A 27877-nucleotide genomic window follows, 5' to 3' on the forward strand; every position below is an offset into this window, starting at 1 on the left:
ACCATGCAAAAAAACATGTTATCACAGAGTGTCCAAAATGCGGCCATCAGCTTGGGTTTTGTTGGCGCGCAGCATATTTTTGGATGAAAAAAAGCAGTAAAAATGTTTAAAAAAAAAAGAAAGAAAAAAAGAGAAACATTTGTGAGGTATTGAGAAAAAAGATGACGATTTAATACTAATAACTCAGAGGTGTCCAAACTTTTTCCACCAAAGGTCGCATACTGAAAAGTCAAAGTGTGAAATTGAAGATAAAAACAGATATATATTTAAAGACATATGTTATGGCCAGTTTGGTGTTATAAGTGACACAGTGTGTTTTTATTAGTAATATCAACATTTCAGCTTTTTCTCATTACATTGCAATTCTTTTTTTTTCTTTTTTTTTTCTTTTTACTGTTGTTGTTTTGTTTTTTGTTTTTTGTTTTTTACCCCTGTAATAACAAACAGTACATTTTGTCACCTAGAACACAAAGCTGACACTAAGTCTTATTTTTAAATGTATAGGTAATGCCTGTTTTTAGCATTTATTTTTACAAAATACAAATATTTTATTTTAATTTATGGTACAGAGGGATGCTGCAGGAAAATAATTTATTTATTACAAAAGTAATTTTTTGACACTGAGTTTATTTAATTAAATGTTTTGCGTTTGAATTTTGTGAACTTAATTTTTATACATCAAATGATGCTGACAATTAAATTGAATACAAATTTGTGAGCACATTGTAAAACACCCAGTGTAAAATAATTCAGTGTAAAACAATTTAGTGTATAAAAATTCAGTGCAGAACAATGTGTTGCTTCCAAACTCAAGAACTTTTATGGCATGGTAGATTACCATCATCACTTTGTCCTGCTTTGTAAGACCCAGGTCACGTGACTTCAAATTTAACACCTCATTCGCTGGTTTAGAGACAAGCTCGATTGCTTCAGTCTTAGTATAATAAGTGAGTCCTGAGTTTTGAAGCAACACATTTTTCTGCACTAATTTTTTTTACACTAAATATGTAAATACAGATTTTTTTTTAAACTGAAGTTTTCACACGGAATTTTAATACACTAATTTTTTTACATAACATTTTTTACAAACTGAATTTTTTACACTTAATTGTATAACACTGTATTTTAACAAACTGAATTTTTAAACACACACATCTGTATTCAATGAAATTGTCATTAAATTCGATGTAAATTATAATAATAATTATATAGTTATAATTATTATTATATAAATTATTTATTGTGATAAATTCAGAGTCCAAAAAAAGCTTTTGTGATAAAGACACAAATTAACCTCCATACAACAAGAAAGCCTATTGGTTACATCCAAAGATATGGAAATGACACATGCGCTTTTTTCATTTATTTATTAGTAGCCATATTTCAAGAGAGTAATTGACATATTTCTACCACTAAGGTGTTAAAACACAATCATTTTTTTTAATGAAAAGCATTAGCATTAGCGGCTAACGTAACTTTTAGCTGTCAAACTTTCTTATTTTTTCTTAAAAACATCCAGAGCTATATGAGTATTCCTCAAACTAACATTGTATGGTTATTAACATGTTCATTAAAATAGCAAACATTTTTTTATTAGCAAGTGTTTGTTAGCATGTTCCACTAAAATAATTAATATGTTTATTAGCAATATACATATATATATTTTTTCACTTTTAACAAATTTAAAGTCAAATATTTTTCCCCTTCAAAAATAAATATGCAGTCAGAACCACTTCTGTCTTCCGGAAGCACAAAGGAATTCCGGGAATGCTTTTACTTCCTGTCCACTCCACCCTCCTCCACCTTCTTCTCTCCATCCACTTCCTGGGCCTCTGGGGGCGCCGCCTCCACTGAGAGAAGCTCCTCGCCTGGCTTTTGTGATGTCATTGTGACGGTCAGCGAGGTGGCAGCAGGAGTTCCCACTAAGGGCTGATGCAATGGAGAGGAGACGGGCAAAGCCTTCACGCGACAAACAAGCAAGTTGATGATCAGAGAAGATGTGAGGAATGCCACGTGGCCATCAGGTCTTACCTCGCCCTCAGACGCCTTGTAAGTTTTCTTCAGCTTGGCGAAGGTTCCCTCCATTCTCACCTGCTCCGTCACCTTCAACGCTGCTTTGAACATTTTGGGCGTGTCGGGCCGGGCCGGGATGACCTCAGCCACTTCTTTTCCACGCTCCTTTTCATCAGGCTTCTTGTCCTTGGTGAGCATGGTCCTGCAGGTCATAAGTCAGGAGCAAACGCCATCCGGCCATGGTCAATGTGGAGGCTAATGGCGGCCAATATCGTCACACCAAACAGCTGCTTACTTGGCCTTCTTGCGAAGGAGTTTCTGGGATTCTGGATAGTGGACCAGGATCTCCGCCAGGTCCTTTTTGTCCAAGATGAACAGGTTGGCGAATCCGTGCGCCTTCACGTTGGCAGTGCGTCTGTTTCCTCCGCCCCCCGCCAACAAACTGACCAATCGAGGTTCCACACAAACAGATTTGTCAGCATTTTTTGACTACAATCCATCACTGGGACCCAAAGAAGACTGAAAAAACTACTTTTGAAGAAACAAGTGTAAACCATTTTGGAATGATTGACCTCATGTCACCTCTTCCTGTTGACGTACACATGTACTTCCTGTTGGCATCCTACTGTACTTCATGTTGACTTCCGCCTGTACTTCCTGTTGTTATCCTAGCTTACTTCATGTTAACATCTGACTGTATTTCCTGTGACGTGCACCTGTCACCCTAGTATACTTCCTGTTGGCTTCTGAATGTACTTCCTGTTGTCATTCTACTGTACTTCCTGTTGACATCTGACTGTACTTCCTGTCATACTTGCCAACCTTGAGACCTCCGATTTCGGGAGGTGGGGGTTGGTCGGGGGTGGAGGCGTGGTCGGGGGTGGGGCGGGGCGTAGTTGGGGGCGTGGTTAAGAGGGGAGGAGTATATTGACAGCTAGAATTCACCAAGTCAAGTATTTCATATATATACAGTATATGTATATATATATATATATATATATATATATATATATATATATATATATATATATATATATATATATATATATATATATATATATATATCTACATCCTGAAAATATGCAAACAAAACTGTGTTTAGATAATTGATACTTCAAACTTACATAAATAAATATTAAGGAATATAACATAACTTGGCTTCTGAGAGTTTCAAAATGTAATGAATAAAATGCTAAAGTTGTTGATAAACAAGCAATTATTTTAATAATTAAATATGGTTATTTTAAATTAATTAATATGATAATTTAAAATCAATTATTTCAAATATGTTTATTTTAATGTATAATTCTATGGCTGGATGTAATAAGGAGTCAGGAAAAAATACAAATAAAAATACAATTAATTTTGATGTTTTTAGCAAAATATAGTAAAAATGTATTTAGTTTTTTTTTTTTTTTAAATTAATAAATATATTTATTTTTAGGTAAGATAAACATAATAATACAATTTATCTCTAGTCTGGATGATTTAGTTCTTGTCACCCTGTTGTCCTCCCGTCGTGAGAAAAGGCTGTCCTCACTCGGTCCGCATGGAGCTGGAGGGGGCGTGGCTTCCAGCTCCGGCTGAAAATCGGGAGATTTTCGGGAGAATATTTGTCCCGGGAGGTTTTCGGGAGAGGCGCTGAATTTCAGGAGTCTCCCGGAAAATTCGGGAGGGTTGGCAAGTATGCTTCCTGTTGTCATCTGACTGTACTTCATGTCTTCATTCTACATTACTTCCAGTTGCCATTCTAAATTACTTCCTGTTGGCATTCTACATTACTTCCTGTTGCCATTCTACATTACTTCCTGTTGCCATTCTGAATTACTTCCTGTTGGCATTCTACATTACTTCCTGTTGGCATTCTACATGACTTCCTGTTCAAATCCAACATTACTTCCTGTTGCCATTCTACATTATTTCCTGTTGGCATTCTTAAATTACTTCCTGTTGGCATGCACTTCCACTGTATTTCCTGTTTACATTCTAATGTACTACTTGTTGTCATCCTTTTGTATTTTCTGTGGATGCATTTCCTGTTGTCATCCTACTGTACTTCCTGTTGGCATGTATCTGTACATCATTTTCTATACATCCTGTGGATGTACACCTGTATTTCCTGTTGTTGTTGTCATAGAGAGTAGTTGGATGTCAGTGCTTTTAATGAACCTGATCTCTCCAAAGACAGAACCAGCTCTGATTGTCACAAAAACCGTCTGGAGGTCTGGACCGCCCACCACTTGGACTTCCCCCTGTTTGATGATGTACATCTCCCTGCCGATCTCACCCTGCAGAGCACACACTCGTCAAGTTGCAGTGGTGGCATATCGAATCAAATGGCAATGAAAGTGAAAGCACAGCTTGACTCAGTGTAAAGAACTAGAGTAAAAGTAGTTTTAAAAATCATCATGAATAATAAGAATACCGTATATCCAGATGTGCATGCTCAGCTCACCTTCTTGCACACAAAGTCTCCTGGCAAGTAAACCACAGATTTGAGTCTTGTCAGCATATCAAACACCATCTGACGATCACAACCCTAAGAGACACATGTTTAAGAAATACAGCCACTTCCTGTGTGTGTGTGTGTGTGTGTGTGTGTGTGTCTTACCTGGAACAGTGCTACTTTGCTGACAATTACGTAGTTGACATCCACAGCCATGTCCAGTCTCATTTTAGTGGGAAGCTGCACCAACAGCTCCTGCTCATCTACACACACACACACACACACACACACACACACACACACACACACACACACACACACACACACACACACACACACACACACACACACACACACACACACACACACACACACACAATATGTGGCACATGCACTATTTGTATTTCCTGTCTGGCTTTTTCTTACCCAGCATGCCTTGGCTCTTCCAAGTGTAGTCGTACCAGGTCTTGATACGGTTCTGGACATCCTGGGGGATGTTGTAAGAGTTCATGTACTTGACGGTGCTGTCCATGCAGGCTCGGTAGTAGTTCTCGCCGGCCGTGGCCGCTCCGACCACGTCTCTCATCTGAAACCCCTCCGCAGAGTCAAGTCTGTCCAGACATTGTAGACAATGAGGCGTTCTGTGTCACCAACCTGTCCAATCATGATGGAGAATGCGAAAACGCCGACAAAGTAGTTGATGAGCTGGAAGCAGATCTCGAAGACGGTGGTCGGGTCTGGCAGACCACCGATGGTGATCAAGGTTTTGACGGCGAAGTAGTAACAGCGAATGTAACTGGACACACATCGAGGTGAAGCTACATGCTAATAGCCTAAGCCAGCTGCATGAATGGAGATTATTTTCTCACGCATTGCCTTTTCCGTCGTAGACCCACTTGGTGGAACCCAATCCTTCGTAGTCTGAGCCCCAGTAGAAGAGGCACGCGTTGATGTGCAGCGAGTACAGCAGGTAGGTGGAAGTCCGAATCACCCTGACGAGCCAAGACTTTTAGTACAGCTAATGCTAACGCCTAGCATGATTGCAAGTTCAGCTATTACACTAATCTTGCTAATTCCTGTCAAGCTACATCCTGTTTGTTGTGAACTTTATTGGTCAAATTAACGCCCTCTGGCCAGCAGGGGCGCAGTCCTGGCGACATTGTCGCTCACCTGTAGATGTAGGCCTTCTTCATCACCGCCTCCATTCTGTCGTTGAACTCGAAGAACACCTGGTACTGAGAAGGACACCTCTCATGTCAGCTACCCAACCTGATTCTTGAGTTTGATGTGAAAAGTTGAAAAAAACCTTGAGCAGACGAGGGAATCTTAGCAGAGAGTTGACTCCCGTGAAGTAGTAGAAGATCTCCATTGGAAACAGACTGATGATATCCATCTGGACAACACAGAAGACTGGAGCTAGATTGGTTCCAGAACTCTTCTACACTGGTCTCTAAAGTGGTCCTAAAAAAGGGTGCTTCAAGAATGTACCTTGAACCTCTCGGTGGTCATGTAGTTTTCTCTCATGTCTTTTTTATCGCACTAAAACAGAACATTCCAAGTGAGGCTTTGGAAGAGGCGGGAGAAAGACAAGTTGTCATTTGAAGTCACTGACCACAATGTCGCCCCCGCGAACGAACTGTAGCCGGGGCTGGAAGACCAGGATGTCTGCGATGTAGATGAGGTCACAAGTGTAGTCCATCAGAAGCCACAGGTGGATGTTTTCTGCGGTCTGGTAGGGAAAGGCCCAGCGGACGGGAATTAACCATACATTCCAGTTCCACGCCGCCACCACGAAGAACAGCCACACCACATAGATCAGATCTACAGATGGAGACAGGAAGCTTTCAAAGGATGACTCTACAAAGATGGGTGAATAAATGGCGTCGGAGCTCACCGGTGAACGGGTCAATGCTTGAAGGGAAGCGAAACGCTGCCATATCTCGAAGCCATTTTGGCATGGTGGGAAGTTTGGGATATTCGATAGGATATCCCAGAAGTTCAAACTGGAACACTGTCTCTTCTTCTACCTCCTTTGCTCCGGTGGCGAGAGTGGGCGTCTTGTCTTCTTCAGGTGGGGGTGGAGGCGGAGGAGCTTTGCTGGGAGCTGGAGGTCAGATTACAAGGTCAGCGGGATGGTGTTGTCATTCCTGTACGAATCCAGACCTACAGGCAGTAGGGCTTTCCTGCTCCGAGTCATCCGGGTCAATCAGTCGGTCTTTTTGGCGTTCTGTCCGACCTCTGAAGAGCCGCACAAGCTCGCTAAGGCGGTCCTGGATCACCACGCTGCCGACGCTGGCCGCCGATGGCGGACGGGCACTGCGAGCGGGCAAACAAGAAATGAAGACAAGGAGAGACACTTCTCCCAAGTGATCATTTCACTCACTCTGCAGTCAGTAGGTCACCTTGACTGGACCAGGACTTGAGTCCGCCCCTCGCCAACTCGACTTCGTCCTCCTCCGCAGAGAGATCGACTATCCCGCTAAACAAAGACAGGTCTGTCTAGAGCTGTCTGAATTATTTTCTACTGTAACTCAGAATTGTTACCTGAGCCTTGATAGAGGGACGTCGCTCGGTGGCGTGATTATCTCAGGTAGGGTTAAACCTTTTCCCGCTTCCAGGAGAAGACCTGATGGACCACAGAGGCATCAGAAAATGCGACAGACTATGGAAGCATGTAGTGGTGCATAATGGAAGGGAACTGGACGTCTATTAGGTCAGTCGACTGGAAACTCGATGCTGGTATACCTTAGTCGGGTGATTGTGTGTGTGTGAGGGTTCCTACAGTTTAACAGTAACAGAAGCAGGAAGCAAGCGGACTGTTGCCATGGTTACAATGCGTCAGCAAGCTACGTTGCTTCAAAGCATAAACCATGTGACTGGTAAATGTGTTCCTAATTTAAAGATTGTTGTCACCTTTATTTTCAACTTCTATTCCAGTTGGAACCTGAAAAGAAAGATCCTCTCAGTGTGTTAAGACCAGCAAAAGGTGTGGTATTTGATTCCCTCATGAGGACAGGCGCCAATTGGGATAGTCTTTACCTGATCGGACGGTGTGTGCTCAAGTCTGCCAACGTAAGTCTCTTTCCTGTTGGTCAGCAATGGGGAATCCTGTGGGGCGGCTGAGCTTAAAGCATCACCTTTAGGCAGACACCTGCCAAGCACCACGCAGAAATAGGTCCATGAATAATATTATCAACATTATTAGTATTAATAGTTGAAGTAATATTACTATGAAAACAACACGCACACACATAAAACACAGTGTTCTTATTAGGGGTGTAAACATTATTTGGTACAAAACAAAAAACGATTTTACCTTCAGGGATATGAATACATCGTTTGGCGAGCCTCTGGATTGATGTAAACATATCTAGTATGGATCTGTCGATGTCCGGTTGTAAAATCATGAATCGGTTGATTGGAACTCTGCTACAAAATATGACCACTCTAATCTTGCTAGACTTCTGTTATGACGTAATACGAGAGTAACGTTCTTGTTTGCGACAGACAGCAATGCGGCAGACCGAAAGAGTTTGCAAACAATGCACCCCCAACCGAATCTTAACTCTAAAGTGTGGTAAAAGTTCGGATTTTTTATTTTTTTTAAAGAATGATCAGTTGGATAAAAGTATGGCCATTTTTAATGTTAGGAAAGCAGCGATAAAGTAGAGACAGCACGAGTAATCTGAGCACCCACCCGTTGTGACAGCATGAAGTCACTCAATTGGGCAATGTGGGCGCTATGGATGCTAATGCTAACAGAGCTACCATCTGGCAAGACAAGGACGCCGATTTGAAAGACTTACAGCCCCAACTTAGCCACAACTTTACCAAGGAATCACAGCATCTACTACTGTTCATTGTGCTAAAGATGAAGACCTGGCTGCACAGTAACCAGCAGAATGGCACAAAGTATTTGAGCTTCTGCACTGAAGCTGCTGTTTTGTTTACATGGTGGAACTTAATAGTATCTTTCACTTGTGTTACTGTTGTGTTATATTTCTTTTCACCATGCAAAGCTTCCATCTGCATCGAATCGTAATGTTTTATTAGTTTGTTAGTGAATCGTATCGTAATCCATGCGTCTAGATGCATATGAGATTGCCATTTAAAGGGGAACATTATCACCAGACCTATGTAAGCGTCAATATATACCTTGATGTTGCAGAAAAAAGACCATATATTTTTTTAACCGATTTCCGAACTCTAAATGGGTGAATTTTGGCGAATTAAACGCCTTTCTATTATTCGCTCTCGGAGCGATGTCGTCACAACGTGACGTCACATCGGGAAGCAATCCGCCATTTTCTCAAACACAGAGTCAAATCAGCTCTGTTATTTTCCGTTTTTTCGACTGTTTTCCGTACCTTGGAGACATCATGCCTCGTCGGTGTGTTGTCGGAGGGTGTAACAACACGAACAGGGACGGATTCAAGTTGCACCAGTGGCCCAAAGATGTGAAAGTGGCAAGAAATTGGACGTTTGTTCCGCACACTTTACCGACGAAAGCTATGCTACGACAGAGATGGCATCGACCCTAGCTTCCCTGGCCTGCTGACATCAACTCCAAAACTAACAGATCAGCTTTCAGGAAAAGAGAGCGGATGAGGGTATGTCTACAGAATATATTAATTGATGAAAACTGGGCTGTCTGCACTCTCAAAGTGCATGTTGTTGCCAAATGTATTTCATATGCTGTAAACCTAGTTCATAGTTGTTAGTTTCCTTTAATGCCAAACAAACACATACCAATCGTTGGTTAGAAGACGATCGCCAAATTCGTCCTCGCTTTCTCCCGTGTCGCTGGCTCTCATGTCGTTTTCGTCGTTTTCGTCGGTTTCGCTTGCATACGGTTCAAACCGATATGGCTCAATAGCTTCAGTTTCTTCTTCAATTTCGTTTTCGCTACCTGCCTCCACACTACAACCATCCGTTTCAATACATGCGTAATCTGTTGAATCGCTTAAGCCGCTGAAATCCGAGTCTGAATCCGAGCTAATGTCGCTATACCTTGCTGTTCTATCCGCCATGTTTGTTTGTATTGGCATCACTGTGTGACGTCACAGGAAAATGGACGGGTGTATATAACGATGGTTAAAATCAGGCACTTTGAAGCTTTTTTTAGGGATATTGCGTGATGGGTAACATTTTTTTTAAAACTTCGAAAAATAAAATAAGCCACTGGGAACTGATTTTTAATGGTTTTAACCCTTCTGAAATTGTGATAATGGTCCCCTTTAAGGTAGAGATGCACACCCCTAGTTATTATAGTATGTGTCATTGCTTTAGACACTCTTTGAGCTTATCGGATCCAGGTCACATGACCTAGTCTACTCACTCTGGTTCGTCTTCATTTTCCTCCTCCAAGATGTTTGGGAGTCTGTCAGCAAGAGCAAACATTAGCGGTGATCACCCCAAGACGCTTCTGTGCAAGTTCTATGCCTGTTAATAAGAGGACACATAGCGACTCACAGCTCGTTGGACTCGGGCAGCGACTCGATGACGATCTTGGCTGAATGCTCCACCTGCAGCAGTCGGATCGCCTCCTGCGCCGCCTTCCTTGCCATTTCCTCCGCATTACGGGCCGCTTCCAGGCGCTGCTGCTGCAGCCTGGTGGCAAACCGCATCAATAGGTCAAATTCAAGCAAAGCTACAAAGAGCATAAAACACAGAGAAGGACAGACCTTTCCTCCATCCGTGCCAGGACCGCTTGGCCGGTTTCTTGCTTGATAGTCTCCATCAGCGGAATCCAATGCTCGTCTTCGACCTGCGAGACCACACGAATCACATGATCAAGTCTGCCATCGTGGCTGCTCGTTTGAATGCAAGTCTACCGCTTCTGGTCTAAGTCTTCTTGTTTTCTGGTCAAAGTCTATTTGTTAATGTTGTGTCTCTGGTCTTGCCACCTTTTCCTCGGTCGAAGGAGTGGAGAGGCGTGGGTGTGTGAAGGATCAAGGAAGACGGTGATGATCCTTGAACAAGGACTCACTTATTGAACAAGCAAGCATCCTTACATGCAGAGGTGGGTAGAGTAGCCAGAAATTACAGTACTCAAGTAAGAGTACTGTTACTTTAGAGATTTATTACTCAAGTAAAAGTAAGGAGTAGTCACCCAAATATTTACTTGAGTAAAAGTAAAAAGTATGTTGTGAAAAAACTACTCAAGTACTGAGTAACTGATGAGTAACATACACACACATATCATCTATATATATATATATATATATACACACACACACACACATACATATATATATATATATATATATATATATATATATATATATATATATATATATATATATATATATATATATATATATATATATACAGTATATAATTTATATTTATTTATTTTGCCGTTTGTGTTTACATGTTAAAGGTGTTTTAATGAATATACATGCATGTTTAACACATATAGATTCCTTTCTTTCATGAAGACAAGAATATAAGTTGGTGTATTACCTGATTCTGATGACTTGCATTGATTGTAATCAGACAGTAGTGCTGATAGCGTCCACGTTTTCAAATGGAGGAGAAAAAAAGTTCCTCCTTTCTGTCTAATACCACATGAAAGTGGTTGGTTTTTGGCATTTTATTTGTCCAGCTTCCATATTCGTTTTTATACACTTTACAAGAAATACATTGGCGGCAAATTCCGTAGCTTGCTAGCTTGTTTGCGCTGGCTTTCGAAGACTCTTGTTTTGAAAGTGCAGGCGCGATGGAGCGGCACTTTTATTGTGAAGACAGGAACTGTGCAGTCAGTCTTTAGGCTTTTGACGGGATGTACGATTGAAATAAAAAAGGGTCTTTTTTCCTTCACACTTTTGATTGATTGATTGGAACTTGTATTAGTAGATTGCACAGTACAGTACATATTCCGTACAATTGACCACTAAATGGTAACACCCCAATAAGTTTTTCAACTTGTTTAAGTCAGGTCATGTGACCGCCTGGCTCTGTTTGATTGGTCCAACGTCACCAGTGACTGCATCTGATTGGTGGAACGGAGTGAACGTCACCAGTGACTGTATTTGTTGAAACGCAGGCACTATGAAGGTCTGTCTGACAGACCAAAACAAACAAAGCGTGCATTAACAGATCGATAAAAATTAGTAGCGAGTAGCGAGCTGAATGTAGATAAAAGTAGCGGAGTAAAAGTAGCGTTTCTTCTCTATAAATATACTCAAGTAAAAGTAAAAGTATGTTGCATTAAAACTACTCTTAGAAGTACAATTTATCCCAAAAGTTACTCAAGTAGATGTAACGGAGTAAATGTAGCACGTTACTACCCACCCCTGCTTACATGTCCTGCAGAACCTGGAGAGGATCTAGCCCAGGGGTCGGCAACCCGCGGCTCTAGAGCCGCATGCGGCTCTTTAGCGCCGCCCTAGTGGCTCTCTGAAGCTTTTTAAAAAAATGTATGAAAAATGGAAAAAGATGAGGGGGAAAAAAATCTATTTTTTGTTTTAATGTGGTTTCTGTAGGAGGACAAACATGACACAAGCCTCCCTAATTGTTACAAAGCACACTGTTTATATTAAACATGCTTCACTGATTAGAGTATTTGGCGAGCGCCGTTTTGTCCTACTAATTTTGGCGGTCCTTGAACTCACCTTAGTTTGTTTACATGTATAACTTTCTCCGACTTTCTAGGACGTGTTTTATGCCACTTCTTTTTCTGTCTCATTTTGTCCACCAAACTTTCCACAAAGGTGAGTTTTGTTGATGTTATTGACTTGTTGGAGTGCTAATCAGACATATTTGGTCACTGCATGACTGCAAGCTAATCGATGCTAACATGCTATTTAGGCTAGCTATATGTACATATTGCATCATTATGCCTCATTTGTAGCTATATTTGAGGTCATTTAGATTCCTTTTAGTCCTCTTAATTCAATGTATATCTCATGACACACTATCTGTATGTAATATGGCTTTTAATTTTTTGCGGCTCCAGACAGATTTGTTTTTGTATTTTTGGTCCAATATGGCTCTTTCAACATTTTGGGTTGCCAACCCCTGATCTAGCCAGATCTCTCTTGTGTGTATAAAAACACCCATCTTTATAGCCCCAGCATAACTTAGTTGCGCCAAATCCTTTGTTTTAATATGGGTCTGTAGGCTAGTACCGACTTCCATATGTGTCATTCCCAATATGACGTTAAGGTCACAGGGTACCGACATAAGAAACCTAAATCTTTCATTGGTGCTGGCCTGAGGTAAAGTCTAGATCAGTGTTTTTCAACCTTTTTTGAGCCAAGGCACATTTTTTTCATTTAAAAAATGCGGAGGCACACCCACCACCAGCAGAAAACATTAAAAAATGAAACTCAGCAGCCGATATTGACAGTAAAAAGTTGTTCTCGCAATTGTTGGATATGAATTCAAACTATGACCAACCATGCATCACTATAACTCTTGTCTCAAAGTAGGTGTACTGTCACGACCTGTCACATCACGCCGTGACTTGTTTTGAGGTTTTTTGGTGTTTTCCTGTGTGTAGTGTTTTACTCTTTGTCTTGCGCTCCTATTTTGGTGGCTTTTTCTCTTTTGTTGGTGTTTTTCTGTAGCAGTTTGATGTCTTCCTTGAGTGCTATTCCTCGCACCCACTTTGTTTTAGCAATCAAGACTATTTAAGTTGTGCGGACGCTATCCTTCTTTTTGTGGACATTGTTGATTGTCATGTCATGTACGGATAAACTTTGTGGACACCGTCTCTGCTCCACACGCTGTAAGTCTTTGCTGTCGTCCAGCATTCTGTTTTTGTTTACTTTGTAGCCAGTTTAGTTTTAGTTTCGTTCTGCATAGCCATGCCTAAGCTTCAATGCCTTTTCTTAGCGGCACTCACCTTTTGTTTATTTTTGGTTTAAGCATTAGACACCTTTTTACCTGCACAATGCCTCCAGCTGTCGTCTGCACATTGTGATCGCGACAAACCATGTTCCCGACATCTTCAAAGCAATTAGCTACCTGCTGCGACCTACTGATATGGAAGAGTATTACATGGTTACTCTGCCGAGCTCTAGAAAGTACAGACACTCAACAACGGCTTATTATTTGCAGATTGTGATTACCGGTTTGCAAAAAATATTTTTAACCCAATTAGGTGAAATTACATAATCTCCCACGGGACACCAGACTGTATCTCCCGGCACACTAGTGTGCCGCGGCACAGTGGTTGAAAAACACTGGTCTAGATGTCTATTTTCTCGTAATACCCTGAGATCCTGAATTCCACCACATGGCTCCGGGCTCCTTAGGGCCCGTCTTCCCACATTTCAGAGAGGCGTCACGCTATATCAGGGGTGTCAAACTCATTTTCATTGAGGGCCACATCACAGTAATGGCTGCTTTCAGAGGGCCGCGTTTTAAAAATGTATTTACATTACGCACGCGGGTGATAACCTGTGATTAATCATGATTAATGAAAATGCATATGCATTTGATTATTAGATTTTTTAATGTATAACTTGCTTTAAAATCACAAATAAAGGTGACAAGCAGATATTTAACTTTGTTTTTATCTCACATAAATAGTTTTGCAGTACAGTATATAGTAACATAATTGGCATGATCAGATAATATTAAAGTTTAAAATATGAATTTTTTTCTGTCAAAATTGATAGAACGAATGCATTTAGTAAAAAATAAGTATTTTATTGAAACCCCATTTTTTCCAGGCCACATAAAATTATGTTGTGGGCCAGAACTTGAATTTGACACCTGTGCACTATACGGTCTGGGTGTAACCATGATGTCTACTAAGTAAAGTGTCACTGCTAAGCAACTATGGGCCATTAAACACACAACGCTTCAAAGACATGTGCTTTCATCTGTTAACAGATACTACATTAGTCTAGTCCAAGTCTAATTGTCTGACTAAAATTGTGTGTGTCCAACAAATCTCTACAGTTCCCAAGTGGCGTACCTCTTTCACGGCTAAATGCTTCTGGTTCTCGCTGTCGCTTGCTTTCTCCGTCTGCTCTTCCATGTCCAGTACCACCAGCTCGTTATTCTCTTGAACGGCTGTAAGTCACAAAATGGGGGAATCCTATGTGGGTCGTGTTAGTCAACAATCGACAGGAGCAGGAAGTCGTTCCAATGTACGCCACGCTTCTTACAGCGGATGTTCCACAAATGATTCCAGCAAGGAATAACTTTTTTGTAGCATGTATACAAGCTGTGTTCAGATTTAATAATGTGTCTTTTGTTTGACTTTTGGCAAACGTACCAACCATTACGCCACCATGCTCAGGGCTGCCCCACCCTACACGCACATCACGTGGCTCTTCGCTCCGTGAGGGGCCCATTTTTGCATTAAGTGTAAAATGTAAAGAACAACAAGGGCGGTTCATATTAAATTTCAGCCCCTTTTAGCTTTGAGACTGATAAGAATATAACAGCAGACATCCCCAATCATATATAGTCACTGTCTCACTTTAATCCGATTTTGAAGTGATTATGCTAAAAAGGTGTTTTGGCATCACATTTTTTAGAAGGAATTTAGAAGGTTTTCATATATCCGAGAATAGGAAAATCGCATTTAATATTTGAGGGATGGCAAACAGTGACAGTTTTTTGGTGTAAAATATAGCATGTGTTGTGATTTACTAGCATCTCTTAAGCGTGTGTTCCCAGTTGTTTTTATTTATGTATGTAAATATGTGTGCATGTGCATGTGCATGTACAGGCCAAAAGTTTGGACACGCCTTCTCATTCAATGCGTTTTCTTTATTTCCATGACTATTTTCATTGTAGATTGTCACTGAAGGCATCAAAACTATGAATGAACACATGTGGAGTTATGTACTTAACAAAAAAAAAGGTGAATTAACTGAAAACACGTTTTATATACTAGTTTCTTCAAAATAGCCACCTTTTGCTCTGATTACTGCTTTGCACACTCTTGGCATTCTCTTGATGAGCTTCAAGAGGTAGTCACCTGAATTGGTTTTCGCTTCACAGGTGTCATAGTTTTGATGCCTTCAGTGACAATCCACAAGGTAAATAGTCATGAAAATAAAGAAAACACATTTAAATGAGAAGGTGTGTCCAAAATTTTGGCCTGTACTGTATATATATACACATGCAAGAGTTTATGTGTATATACTGTATTGATGAATATAATGTAATCTTTCCATCTTTTCATTAAAAATAAATACATTTATAAAATAAATAAATAAATAACATGCTGGGTTCTAATCCAAATAGGAGTTTTGGCAATGTTTGCTAATTTATGTTTTAAATGTTAAATTAGTTATTGTGCACATTTTTTTTTTTTTTATAAAAAAAATTTTCCCCCATGAATTATATATAGTAAAAAATAAAATAATAACATTTTGGACAAAAAATGGACTAAAAAAATAAATATTTTTTTTATGCATTAAAGGCCTACTGAAATGCAATTTTCTTATTCAAACGGGGATAGCAGGTCCATTCTATGTGTCATACTTGATCATTTAGCGATATTGCCATATTTTTGCTAAAAGGATTTAGTAGAGAACATTGACGATAAAGTTAGCAACTTTTGGTCGCTGATAAAAAAGCCTTGCCTGTACCGGAAGTAGCAGACGAGTAGCGTGACGTCACAGGTTGTGGAGCTCCTCACATCCGCACATTGTTTACAATCATGGCCACCAGCAGCGAGAGCGATTCGGACTGAGAAAGCGATGATTTCCCCATTAATTTGAGGGAGGATGAAAGATTTGTGGATGAGGAAAGTGAGGGTGAAGGACTAGAGGGCAGTGGGAGCGATTCAGATAGGGAAGATGCTGTGAGAGGCGGGTGGGACCTGATATTCAGCTGAGAATGACTAAAACAGTAAATAAACACAAGACATATATATACTCTATTAGCCGCAACACAACCAGGCTTATATTTAATATGCCACAAATTAATCCCGCATAACAAACACCTCCCCCCTCCCGTCCATATAACCCGCCAATACAACTCAAATACCTGCACAACACACTCAATCCCACAGCCCAAAGTACCGTTCACCTCCCCAAAGTTCATACAGCACATATATTTCCCCAAAGTCCCCAAAGTTACGTACGTGACATGCACATAGCGGCACGCACGTACGGGCAAGCGATCAAATGTTTGGAAGCCGCAGCTGCATGCGTACTCACGGTACCGCGTCTGCGTATCCAACTCAAAGTCCTCCTGGTAAGAGTCTCTGTTGTCCCAGTTCTCCACAGGCCAATGGTAAAGCTTGACTGTCATCTTCCGGCAATGTAAACAATGAAACACCGGCTGTGTTTGTGTTGCTGCAGTCGGCCGCAATACACCGCTTCCCACCTACAGCTTTCTTCTTTGCTGTCTCCATTGTTCATTGAACAAATTGCAAAAATTCACCAACACAGATGTCCAGAATACTGTGGAATTTTGCGATGAAAACAGACAACTTAATAGCTGGCCACCATGCTGTCCCAAAATGTCCTCCACAATCCGTGACGGCACGCGCGGACGTCATCATACCGAGACGTTTTCAGCAGGATATTTCGCGCAAAATTTAAAATTGCACTTCAGTAAGCTAACCCGGCCGTATTGGCATGTGTTGCAATGTTAAGATTTCATCATTGATATATAAACTATCAGACTGCGTGGTCGGTAGTAGTGGGTTTCAGTAGGCCTTTAATACATCATAATACAGCGGTTCTTAACCTTGTTTGAGGTACCGAACCCCACAAGTTTCATATGTGCATTCACCGAACCCTTCTTTAGTGAACAATTAAACGTTTTTTCTTTTTTATTCAAGACAAAGTTATATGTTTTTTTAAGAACAAAACCAACACAGTGCATAAACTCACAACAAATTACACACCTGCAAATCAGATGGAAAATTAGAGGGAACATTGTTTGGGGGTATCCATAGTACGCCGATAGGGAGAAGTTTTTATTTACAAGATGAGTCGGGTGTGTCTCGACCACCGCGGCGGAGGCTCCACCGAACCCCTGAGGCCAACTCACCGAACCCCTAGGGTTCGATCGAACCCAGGTTAAGAACCACTGTCATAATATCATTATTCTAATTAAATTAAAGTTTGAGGCAAAAAGTATAAAACTTGTTTCACACAAATAACACAGGGTGAAAAAAAGGTAATGGGTAAATTGAGACCCAATATCCCAAACTGTAAACTAGTTCATTATTTTGCTTGTGTGGTGTCATCACATCATTTTAATTTTTCTGAGGGAACTCTCCTGAAGGAATCAATAAAGTACTATCTATCTATCTATCTATCTATCTATCTATCTATCTATCTATCTATCTATCTATCTATCTATCTATCACAGTTGTGAATAAATCAAGGTCATAATTAAAAGAAAATACTGGTTTCATGAAGTATTTTTTTAAAAGAGACAAAACACAACTCATGTCCAGTTACTTTGTTTTATTTCTAACTGTTTATTGAATATGTTGGGATGTTGTTGTCATGTTAGTCACTGTCCTGGGCCTCCTTCTCCTTTTATTTAAGGGGTTCTGCCGGACTTTCCCCCTGAAACAGAAGGAGAAGAGCAGCCCGGTTAGAGCCCGTCCTCATCAATGACAGCAACATCTGTCAATCATGACAAAAATATAGTTCATATTTGATTAGCCTTTTTCAATTAATCAAATGTTTACCTGCTAACCACGCGGCTGTGGGGCTGTGCAAGTGGACATTGGTAAACCTCACTCCCTGACGCCTTAAAAGTTCGCGCTGGACATTGAGTTGACAGATCGGGCTTTTAGCTCGATGTCTAGCGCTCTCGCACTCTAATTCGGACGACCCATCAGGCTCTAATATAATGTTCACAAGCTAGTTGCCGACCTTGCTTGTTAGCTGTTAAATAGTCTCACATGTTTACTAGCTATAGTAACTGTAAATATCGGGTTGATAGCTTGGGCTTTTAGCACGGTAGCTCGCACGCTCGTCTCTCATGCCGGTGACCGAGGTTCGAGATCTGAAAGCGGGAACTGAACCACGGCAGTTACACAACCTTGCATGTTAGTTGCTAACTGAGTGATTCTCTAACTGTGGTGTATGCCAGCGCCATCTAGTGCAGGGATGTCACACTCATTTTTTATCAAGGGCCACATCGCAATTACGGCTGCCCTTTAGAGGGCCACATTAAGTGATGTGGCGGACTACATGAAATGATGTGGCGAACCACATTGAATGATGTGGCACAAATGTTGTCTGATGTGGCAGACAACATTTTTGGATGTGGCAGACCACATTAAATTATGTGGCAGACCATAATAAATGTTGTGGCAGACAACATTAAATGATGTGACGGCCACGTTAAATGATGTGGCAGACAACATTAATGATGTGGCAGATTACATTAAATGATGTGGCACACCACATTAAATGAGGTGGCAAACAACATTAAATGATGTGGCAGATTACATTAAACGATGTGGCAGACTACATTAAATGAAGTGGCAGAGCACATTAAATGAAGTGACGGGCCAAATAAAGGATGTGGCAGACAACATTAAATGATGTGGCAGACAACATTAAATGATGTGGCAGATTACATTAAACGAGGTGGCAGACCACTTTAAATGATGTGGTAGAGCACATTAAATGAAGTGGCGGGCCAGAACTGGCCACCGGGCCTATAATTTGACACATGTGATCTAGTGGTACCCAAAGAATCACTTGGCTAAAGTACAGTGTTTTATTTTCCTATATTCAAACACAGTGTTACTGCTCAAACTGTGTGTAATGTTACAGTGGCCAAAAATAATAAAAAATACTTGTTAAATAAAACCTCTTCCTTGTTTGAATACTCAGGCCTACTACGCTACTGTATTTGTAATGTTGGTCAATATGGTGGCACTGTTTTCTAATACAGTGTTTTTCAACCTTTTTTTAAGCCAAGGCACATTTTTTTCATTGAAAAAATGCGGAGGCACACCACCAGCAGATATCATTAAAAAAAATGAAACTTAGCAGCCGATATTGACAATAAAAAGTCGTCACAATTGTTGGATATGACTTTAAACAATAACCAAGCATGCATCAATATAGCTCTTGTCTCAAAGTAGGTGTACTGTCACCACCTGTCACATCACGCCGTGACTTATTTTGAATTTTTTGCTGTTTTCCTGTGTGTAGTGTTTTAGTTCTTGTCTTGCGCTCCTATTTTGGTGGATTTTTCTCTTTTTTTGGTATTTTCCTGTAGCAGTTTCATGTCTTTCTTGACCGCTATTCCCCACACCTGCTTTGTTTTAGCAATCAAGACTATTTCAGTTGTTTTTATCCTTCGTTGTGGGGACATTATTGATTGTCATGTCATGTTTCGGATGTACTTTGCGGACGCTGTCTTTGCTCCGCAGTAAGTCTTTGCTGTCTTCCAGCATTCTGTTTTTGTTTACTTTGCAGCCAGTTCAGTTTTAGTTTCGTTCTGCATAGCCTTCCCTAAGCTTCAGTGCCTTTTCTTAGGGGCACTCACTTTTTGTTTATTTTTGGTTTAAGCATTAAATACCTTTTTACCTGCAGGCTTTCCCTCGCTGTTTCCGACATCCACAAAGCAATTAGCTACCTGCTGCCACCTACTGATAAGGAAGAGTATAACGTGGTAAGTCTGCCGATCTCCAAACAGATTATAATTACTGGTTTGCAAAAAATATTTTTAACCCAAATAGGTGAAATTAGATAATCTCCCACGGCACACCAAACTGTATCTCACGGCACACTAGTGTGCCGCGGCACAGTGGTTGAAAAACACTGTTCTAATAAGTTAGAGAAGTGCTGTCCTAACATGTTTCGCCAGTTAAGTCGCTAACCATGCTTGCTCGCGGTACAATAGTCTGGTATGTTCACCACTTATCTCTCCATGTTGATGTTTGACTTACTCTGGTGGACGCCATCGTCTGCGCCCTGCGTGAACAGAGAGGACAGGAAGCGCGGCGTTGTCATCAAATAGAAAAAAAAAACGCTAAATGATACACATTTTGCCGCTACCTGCTTGTGAGTGGGCTGTGGCAAGATGCGACCCAGGCCGCCCACAATCCATCCCATCATGCTGTCGAGAGGAGAGCGGGGACGCTTAGTGCGAATGATGACATCATCAATAGGCGACACATACGTACTTTGACGGCGTCTCTGCCTCCTGCGGGGATGTCCTGTCGTGTGACATCACAACGTGAATTTTGCGTCGATTTTGAAACGTGTAAAGTCATTTTGCAAACTTACTGCTGGGTGTCAGGGGGCGGGGCTGTGGCTGAGGGGGCGGGGCCGACAAAAGACATGCGCATTGGAACATGACAGATAACTTTTTAATCAAGTCGTGTTTTACGTTTATCAGACGGAGCAGCTTCCGGCTTTTCCACGGCGGCCATCTTGGAGAGGGCGTGCACTTCCGGTTGAGGGACGACTTTCTCCACGCTGTCTTTGATCCACGACATCACCCTGTCACATGTTGTCGCTAGGTTAGCTTAGCTTAGCTTGTTTGCTCATCATTGATCATTTTGACTGGCGGTCGCACGCACCCCGGTGGGAGGGGCTTGTTGTCACTCTCGCCCTGCTGCTCTGACTCCGCCTCCATCGGCTCGGCTGCACGAGAAAAAGGCGGGAAACATCGAAATCAGTGACTCGAACATTCGGAGATCGTCGGACTCACCTGCTGGTGCCGCATGTTGACACACCTGCGGAAAAAAACATGACCACGTCACGTGACCTGAACGTAAGGAGAAGTGCATGATGGGAAAATCACCTCTCTGTCCTTAAGGTCGGGCTGAGGAACGACCTTGTCCATACTTTGACTGATCCACCACAACACGCCTCGACTGGGGGCGGGAACAGATCACTATTTTCCAGCTCACTATTTGTCCGTTTGTGTTCTTTAAAGGGGAACATTATCACCAGACCTATGTAAGCGTCAATATATACCTTGATGTTGCAGAAAAAAGACCATATATTTTTTTAACCGATTTCCGAACTCTAAATGGGTGAATTTTGGCGAATTAAACGCCTTTCTAATATTCGCTCTCGGGAAGCAATCCGCCATTTTCTCAAACACCGAGTCAAATCAGCTCTGTTATTTTCCGTTTTTTCGACTGTTTTCCGTACCTTGGAGACATTATGCCTCGTCGGTGTGTTGTCGGAGGGTGTAACAACACGAACAGGGACGGATTCAAGTTGCACCAGTGGCCCAAAGATGCGAAAGTGGCAAGAAATTGGACGTTTGTTCCGCACACTTTACCGACGAAAGCTATGCTACGACAGAGATGGCAAGAATGTGTGGATATCCTGCGACACTCAAAGCAGATGCATTTCCAACGATAAAGTCAAAGAAATCTGCCGCCAGACCCCAATTGAATCTGCCGGAGTGTGTGAGCAATTCAGGGACAAAGGACCTCGCTAGCACGGCAAGCAATGGCGGCAGTTTGTTCCCGCAGACGAGTGAGCTAAACCCCCTGGATGTCTTGGCTCACACCGTCAAGAGAAGAATATCAACCCTAGCTTCCCTGGCCTGCTGACATGAGGGTATGTCTACAGAATATATTAATTGATGAAAATTGGGCTGTCTGCACTCTCAAAGTGCATGTTGTTGCCAAATGTATTTCATATGCTGTAAACCTAGTTCATAGTTGTTAGTTTCCTTTAATGCCAAACAAACACATACCAATCGTTGGTTAGAAGGCGATCGCCGAATTCGTCCTCGCTTTCTCCCGTGTCGCTGGCTGTCGTGTCGTTTTCGTCGGTTTCGCTTGCATATGGTTCAAACCGATATGGCTCAATAGCTTCAGTTTCTTCTTCAATTTCGTTTTCACTACCTGCCTCCACACTACAACCATCCGTTTCAATACATTCGTAATCTGTTGAATCGCTTAAGCCGCTGAAATCCGAGTCTGAATCCGAGCTAATGTCGCTATACCTTGCTGTTCTTTCCGCCATGTTTGTTTGTGTTGGCTTCACTATGTGACGTCCCAGGAAAATGGATGGGTGTTTATAACGATGGTTAAAATCAGGCACTTTGAAGCTTTTTTAGGGATATTGCGTGATGGGTAAAATTTTAAAAAAAACTTCGAAAAATATAATAAGCCACTGGGAACGGATTTTTAATGGTTTTAACAATTCTGAAATTGTGGTAATGTTCCCCTTTAAATCAGTGGTCCCCAACCTTTTTGTCAACGCTTGAAAAAATCTTTTGGCATAAAGAAATACAATCATGTGTACTTATTGATTTATATTAATACATAATGTATATATTGTGTTTTTTATGTTGATTTAATTTTATTTTTTTTTTAAATTAATTTTCATTTTTTTATTTTTTTATTTCTTGTGCGGCCGCGGCCTGGTACCAATCGGTCCACAGACCGGTACCAGGCCGCGGCCCGGTGGTTGGGGTCGGGACCACTGCTTTTTATATAACGTTCATCAGCTCACCTGCTGCCTGATGACTCCACTTCCTGGAAGCTCACCTTCTTCTCCTGACAAAACACACTTTTATAAATTGTGCACAGGGAGAGTCGCTCACACACACACACACACACACACACACACACACACACACACACACACACACACACACACACACACACAGAAACACACGCACACACACAGAAACACATGCACACACACAGAAACACACACACACACACATACACACACACACGCGCGCACCCATCATACTTGCCAACCTTGAGAGGGGGGGAGGAGTATATTTATAGCTAGGATTCACTGAAATTCAAGTATTTCTTATATATATATATATATATATATATATATATATATATACATATATATATATATATATATATATATATATATATATATATATGTGTATATAAATAATTATATATATATATGTATATATATATATATACACAGTATATATATATATGTATATATATATATATATACACAGTATATACATACTGTGTATATATATATGTATATATATATATATATATACATATATATATGTATATATATATATATATACATATATATATATATACTGTATATATATATATGTATATATATATATATAAATAATTATATATATATGTATATATATATATATATATATACAGTATATACATATATATATATACTGTATATATATATATATATATATATATATATATATAGCTAGAATTAACTGAAATTCAAGTATTTCTTATATATATATATATATATATATATATATATATATATATATATATATATATATATATATATATATATATATATATAAAATAAATACTTGACTTTTAATAATATACGACAAATTATCTCAAACCACAACAAAACAATTGCAAATGAGCCGTCGGCCCCCGGACAGAGCGACTCCAAAACCAACAAAGGCTGCAACTGTCGAAAGAAACCTGATTGCCCTCTCAACGGGGGGTGCTTACAAACATCAGTTGTCTACCAATCTAAGGTAACACGCAAGGACATTAACACATCCGACACATATGTAGGATTAACCGAGGGAGAATTCAAAACCAGATGGAACAATCACAAGGCTTCTTTCAGGAACCAAAACCTGCGGAATACCACAGAACTCAGCAAACACATTTGGGACCTCAAAGACAATAATGTTGAATATTCAATAACATGGCAAATTCTTGCATCCAGCACACCTTACAATAGTGGTAATAAAAGATGCAACCTATGCTTGAAAGAGAAACTGTTTATTATTTACCGTCCAGACCTGTCATCCCTCAACAAGCGCAGCGAAATTGTAACAGCATGCCGCCACAGACGGAAACACCTCCTAGGTAACACATGAGCCAATCACCACGCCCCTACGCCAGCCTGTACCCACCCACTCTGTGCCCTATATAAACCATGGTATGTGAATGCTCCCATTAAAATCCCCTGATGATTGAGGGAACCCCCCCTCATGAAACAGGCCTGTAGAGATGAAATAGTCTTGTGATTTTTTTCCCACACATACATATATATATATATATATATATATATATATATATATATATATATATATATATATATATATATATATATATATATATATATATATATATATATATATATATATATATATATATAAAAATAAAATAAATACTTGAATTTCAGTGTTCATTTATTTACACATATACACACATAAAAGTCTGATCTACAAAATGGATGAACTGACATTATTTTTTCCAATCATTTTGGAACTTGCAAGCGTACTTCTTACCCCAAAGGGAATAAGCGGTAGAAAATGGATGGATGGAAGCGTACTTCTTCTTACTCGTCGTCGCCATGTCTCTTCTTCGTTCTTCTGCTTCGTCTCTGTTATGTTTTTGGACATTACTACTTGCCATAGTTTTGAAGCAATACATGATGGGAATCCGGATGTTGTGTGTCAGTGTATTAACGTGCCGGTTGGAATAAACACACGCTGAGAAATAGCTCCGTGCCTGCCTACTTTATGGGTTATAGATAAACCTATGGATAACGGAGACATATATAATAGTCTCTTTTTCAGGTGAGAAAGGACGCTAAAGGCAGTGCCTTTAAGGCACGCCTCCAATATTGTTGGCCGGGTGGAAATCGGGAGAAATTCGGGGGAATGGTTGCCCCGGGAGATTTTCGGGAGGGGCACTGAAATTCGGGAGTCTCCCGGGAAAATCGGGAGGGTTGGCAAGTATGGCACCACTCTCACACAGGTGTGGCTGACCGTTACGTGGGATGGGCCAGCAACAGGGGGCGGAGCCGCAACAGGGGGCGGGGCAGGGGCCCATTCCTGCTCCTGTGGCGGCAACCCGGGGGGTTGAGGAGCCATTTTCAGAAACCAGTTGATCATGGTGAAAGCTTTTATTCTGAAAGTCAATAAATACAAGCTTTATTGTGGGTGACGTCCAGCAGGTGGCCCTCTACAAGGAGGCGGAGCTTACATGTCTTCCACGTCATCTTTCAACATGTTGCCCATCGAATGCACGTTATGTGTTTGGCATGTACTTGTACACGCTGAATGGTATTTAGACCACGCCGCATCCAATTAGTGATTGTACTCTTCATCATAATCTTCTTCATCTTCACCTTAATCTCCTCTACACTTTTCTCTGAGCTTTTGCATGCGAGCAGCTGCCAGTGAGCTCCGTTATCATAACCACTTTATTAATGTAGTCGTTGATGATAATGACCACAATACCAGCATGTCAATGTTGTAAGTGACTAGGACGACCATTGTATCAGTATATTAATGTAGTAGTTGACTATAAAGACCATTGTATCAGTATATTAATGTAGTAGTTGACTATTAAGACCATTGCATCAGTATATTAATGTAGTAGTTGACTATAAAGACCATTGTATCAGTATATTAATGTAGTAGTTGACTGTAAAGACCATTGGTATCTGTATATTAATATAGTAGTTGACTGTAAGGACCATTGTATCGGTATATCATTGTAATAGTTGACTATAAAAGCCCATTGTATCGGTATATTATTGTGGTAGTTGACTGTAAAGACAATTGTATCAGTATATTAATGTAGTACTTGACTATAAAGACCATTGTATCAATATATTAATGTAGTAGTTGACTATAAAGACCGCTGTCATTGTATATTAATGTAGTAGTTGACTGTAAGGACCACTGTATCAGTATATTAATGTAGTAGTTGACTATAAAGACAACTGTATCAGTATATAAATGTAGTAATTGACTATAAAGACCATGGTATCAGTATATTAATGTAGTAGTTGACTATAAAGACCATTGTATAAATATATTAATGTAGTAGTTGACTATAAAGACCATTGTATTAGTATGTTAATGTAGTAGTTAACTATAAAGACCATTGTATCAGTAATTAATGTAGTAGTTGACTCTAAAGACCATTGTATCAATATATTAATGTAGTAGTTGACTATAAAGACCGCTGTCACAGTATATTAATGTAGTAGGTGACTGTAAGGACCACTGTATCAGTATAATAATGTAGTAGTTGACTATAAAGACAACCGTATCAGTATATTAATGCAGTAGTTGTCTATAAAGACCATTGTATCAATATATTAATGTAGTAGTTGACTATAAAGACCGCTGCCACAGTATATCAATGTAGTAGTTGACTATAAAGACCATTCTATCAGTATATTAATGTAGTAGTCGACTATAAAGACCACTGCCACTGTATATTAATGTAATAGTTGACTATAAAGATCATTCTATCAGTATATTAATGTAGTAGTTGACTATAAAGACCATTGTATCAGTATATTAATGTAGTATTTGACTGTAAGGACCATTGTATCAGTATATTAATGTAGTAGTTGACTATAAAGACCATTGTATCAGTATATTAATGTAGTAGTTGACTGTAAGGACCGCTGCCACAGTATATTAATGTAGTAGTTGACTATAAAGACCATTCTATCAGTATATTAATGTAGTAGTCGACTACAAAGACCACTGCCACTGTATATTAATGTAGTAGTTGACTATAAAGACCATTCTATCAGTATATTAATGTAGTAGTTGACTATAAAGACGATTGTATCAATATATTAATGTAGTAGTTGACTATAAAGACCGCTGCCACAGTATATTAATGTAGTAGTTGACTATAAAGACCATTGTATCAGTATATTAATGTAGTAGTCGACTACAAAGACCACTGCCACTGTATATTAATGTAGTAGTTGACTATAAAGACCATTCTATCAGTATATTAATGTAGTAGTTGACTATAAAGACCATTGTATCAATATATTAATGTAGTAGTTGACTATAAAGACCGCTGCCACAGTATATTAATGTAGTAGTTGACTATAAAGACCATTCTATCAGTATATTAATGTAGTAGTCGACTATAAAGACCACTGCCACTGTATATTAATGTAGTAGTTGACTATAAAGACCATTGTATCAGTATATTAATGTAGTAGTTGACTGTAAGGACCATTGTATGAGTATATTAATGTAGTAGTTGACTATAAAGACCACTGTCACAGTATATTAATGTAGTAGTTGACTGTAAGGACCATTGTATAAGTATATTAATGTAGCACAGTTATTGAATTTAATGCTAAAATTGAGAACTAGTCTAATCGAGTAATGTTTTTATTCACATGTTATTCTTTCAAAGCGCACATGTCTCAAAAACATCATCCAGTTTTGGACGAGGATGTACAAGTGAAAGTGAGTCTTGTCTTACCTGAGTTACTCAGTCCTCCTAAAACTGCATCCTTCCTAAAGATCTCCTCAGCAACCTGGATCTTACAACGCGGTCTGGACTTTAGAAGTCTACCTGGACTTTAAAAGTCAACCTGGACCTTAGAAGTCTACCTGGACTTTAGAAGTCCACCTTGACTTTAGAAGTCTACCTGGACTTTAGAAGTCCTCCTTGACTTTAGAAGTCTACCTGGTGCCAAGTTTATCTGGCCCCTGAAGGACTACCTGGACTTTGGGCAGGTGGAGGACTTAGATGAGGATCACAGAGGATTAGTGAGGACA

The 27877-nt window shown here is 40.1% G+C and overlaps 1 protein-coding gene across 2 annotated transcripts; it reads right to left on the reverse strand.

Moving 5' to 3' along the window:
* Positions 1-1266: 1266 nt before the first annotated feature.
* LOC133608498 (cyclic nucleotide-gated channel beta-3-like) lies at positions 1267-27830 on the reverse strand. Of its 2 annotated transcripts, none has more exons than XM_061963763.2 (34): positions 27579-27830; positions 25094-25235; positions 22846-22889; positions 21170-21239; positions 21077-21101; positions 20946-21009; positions 20753-20865; positions 20650-20677; positions 20547-20579; positions 20419-20479; positions 20310-20334; positions 14391-14488; positions 10144-10226; positions 9932-10069; positions 9798-9839; positions 7499-7610; positions 7373-7403; positions 7004-7085; positions 6843-6938; positions 6627-6775; positions 6354-6563; positions 6072-6280; positions 5948-5998; positions 5766-5852; positions 5630-5694; positions 5329-5451; positions 5114-5255; positions 4886-5045; positions 4625-4722; positions 4469-4552; positions 4183-4301; positions 2309-2455; positions 2032-2215; positions 1267-1959 (listed from the first exon to the last, which is right to left on the reverse strand). In XM_061963763.2, the coding sequence occupies exons 2-34, from the start codon at positions 25217-25219 to the stop codon at positions 1774-1776; spliced, it is 3285 nt and encodes a 1094-aa protein (XP_061819747.2). In that variant the 5' UTR covers positions 25220-25235; positions 27579-27830; the 3' UTR covers positions 1267-1773. The 2 variants fall into 2 exon arrangements, with proteins under 2 accessions (XP_061819747.2, XP_061819745.2); XM_061963761.2 differs by having other exon boundaries at positions 1269-1959; positions 21170-21242.
* Positions 27831-27877: the final 47 nt, after the last annotated feature.

This window comes from Nerophis lumbriciformis, linkage group LG06 (genome assembly GCF_033978685.3).
Source record: "Nerophis lumbriciformis linkage group LG06, RoL_Nlum_v2.1, whole genome shotgun sequence".
NCBI lineage: Eukaryota > Metazoa > Chordata > Actinopteri > Syngnathiformes > Syngnathidae > Nerophis > Nerophis lumbriciformis.

Coding starts and splice junctions, on each gene's coding strand:
- LOC133608498 (XM_061963761.2), bottom strand. CDS start 25,219: ATGATCAACTGGTTTCTGAAAATGGCTCCTCAACCCCCCGGGTTGCCG. Junction 22,890..25,093: donor CTGGCCCATCCCACGTAACG/GTCAGCCACACC, acceptor GTGTTTTGTCAG/GAGAAGAAGGTGAGCTTCCA. Junction 6,939..7,003: donor GTCCCTCTATCAAGGCTCAG/GTAACAATTCTG, acceptor GTCTTTGTTTAG/CGGGATAGTCGATCTCTCTG.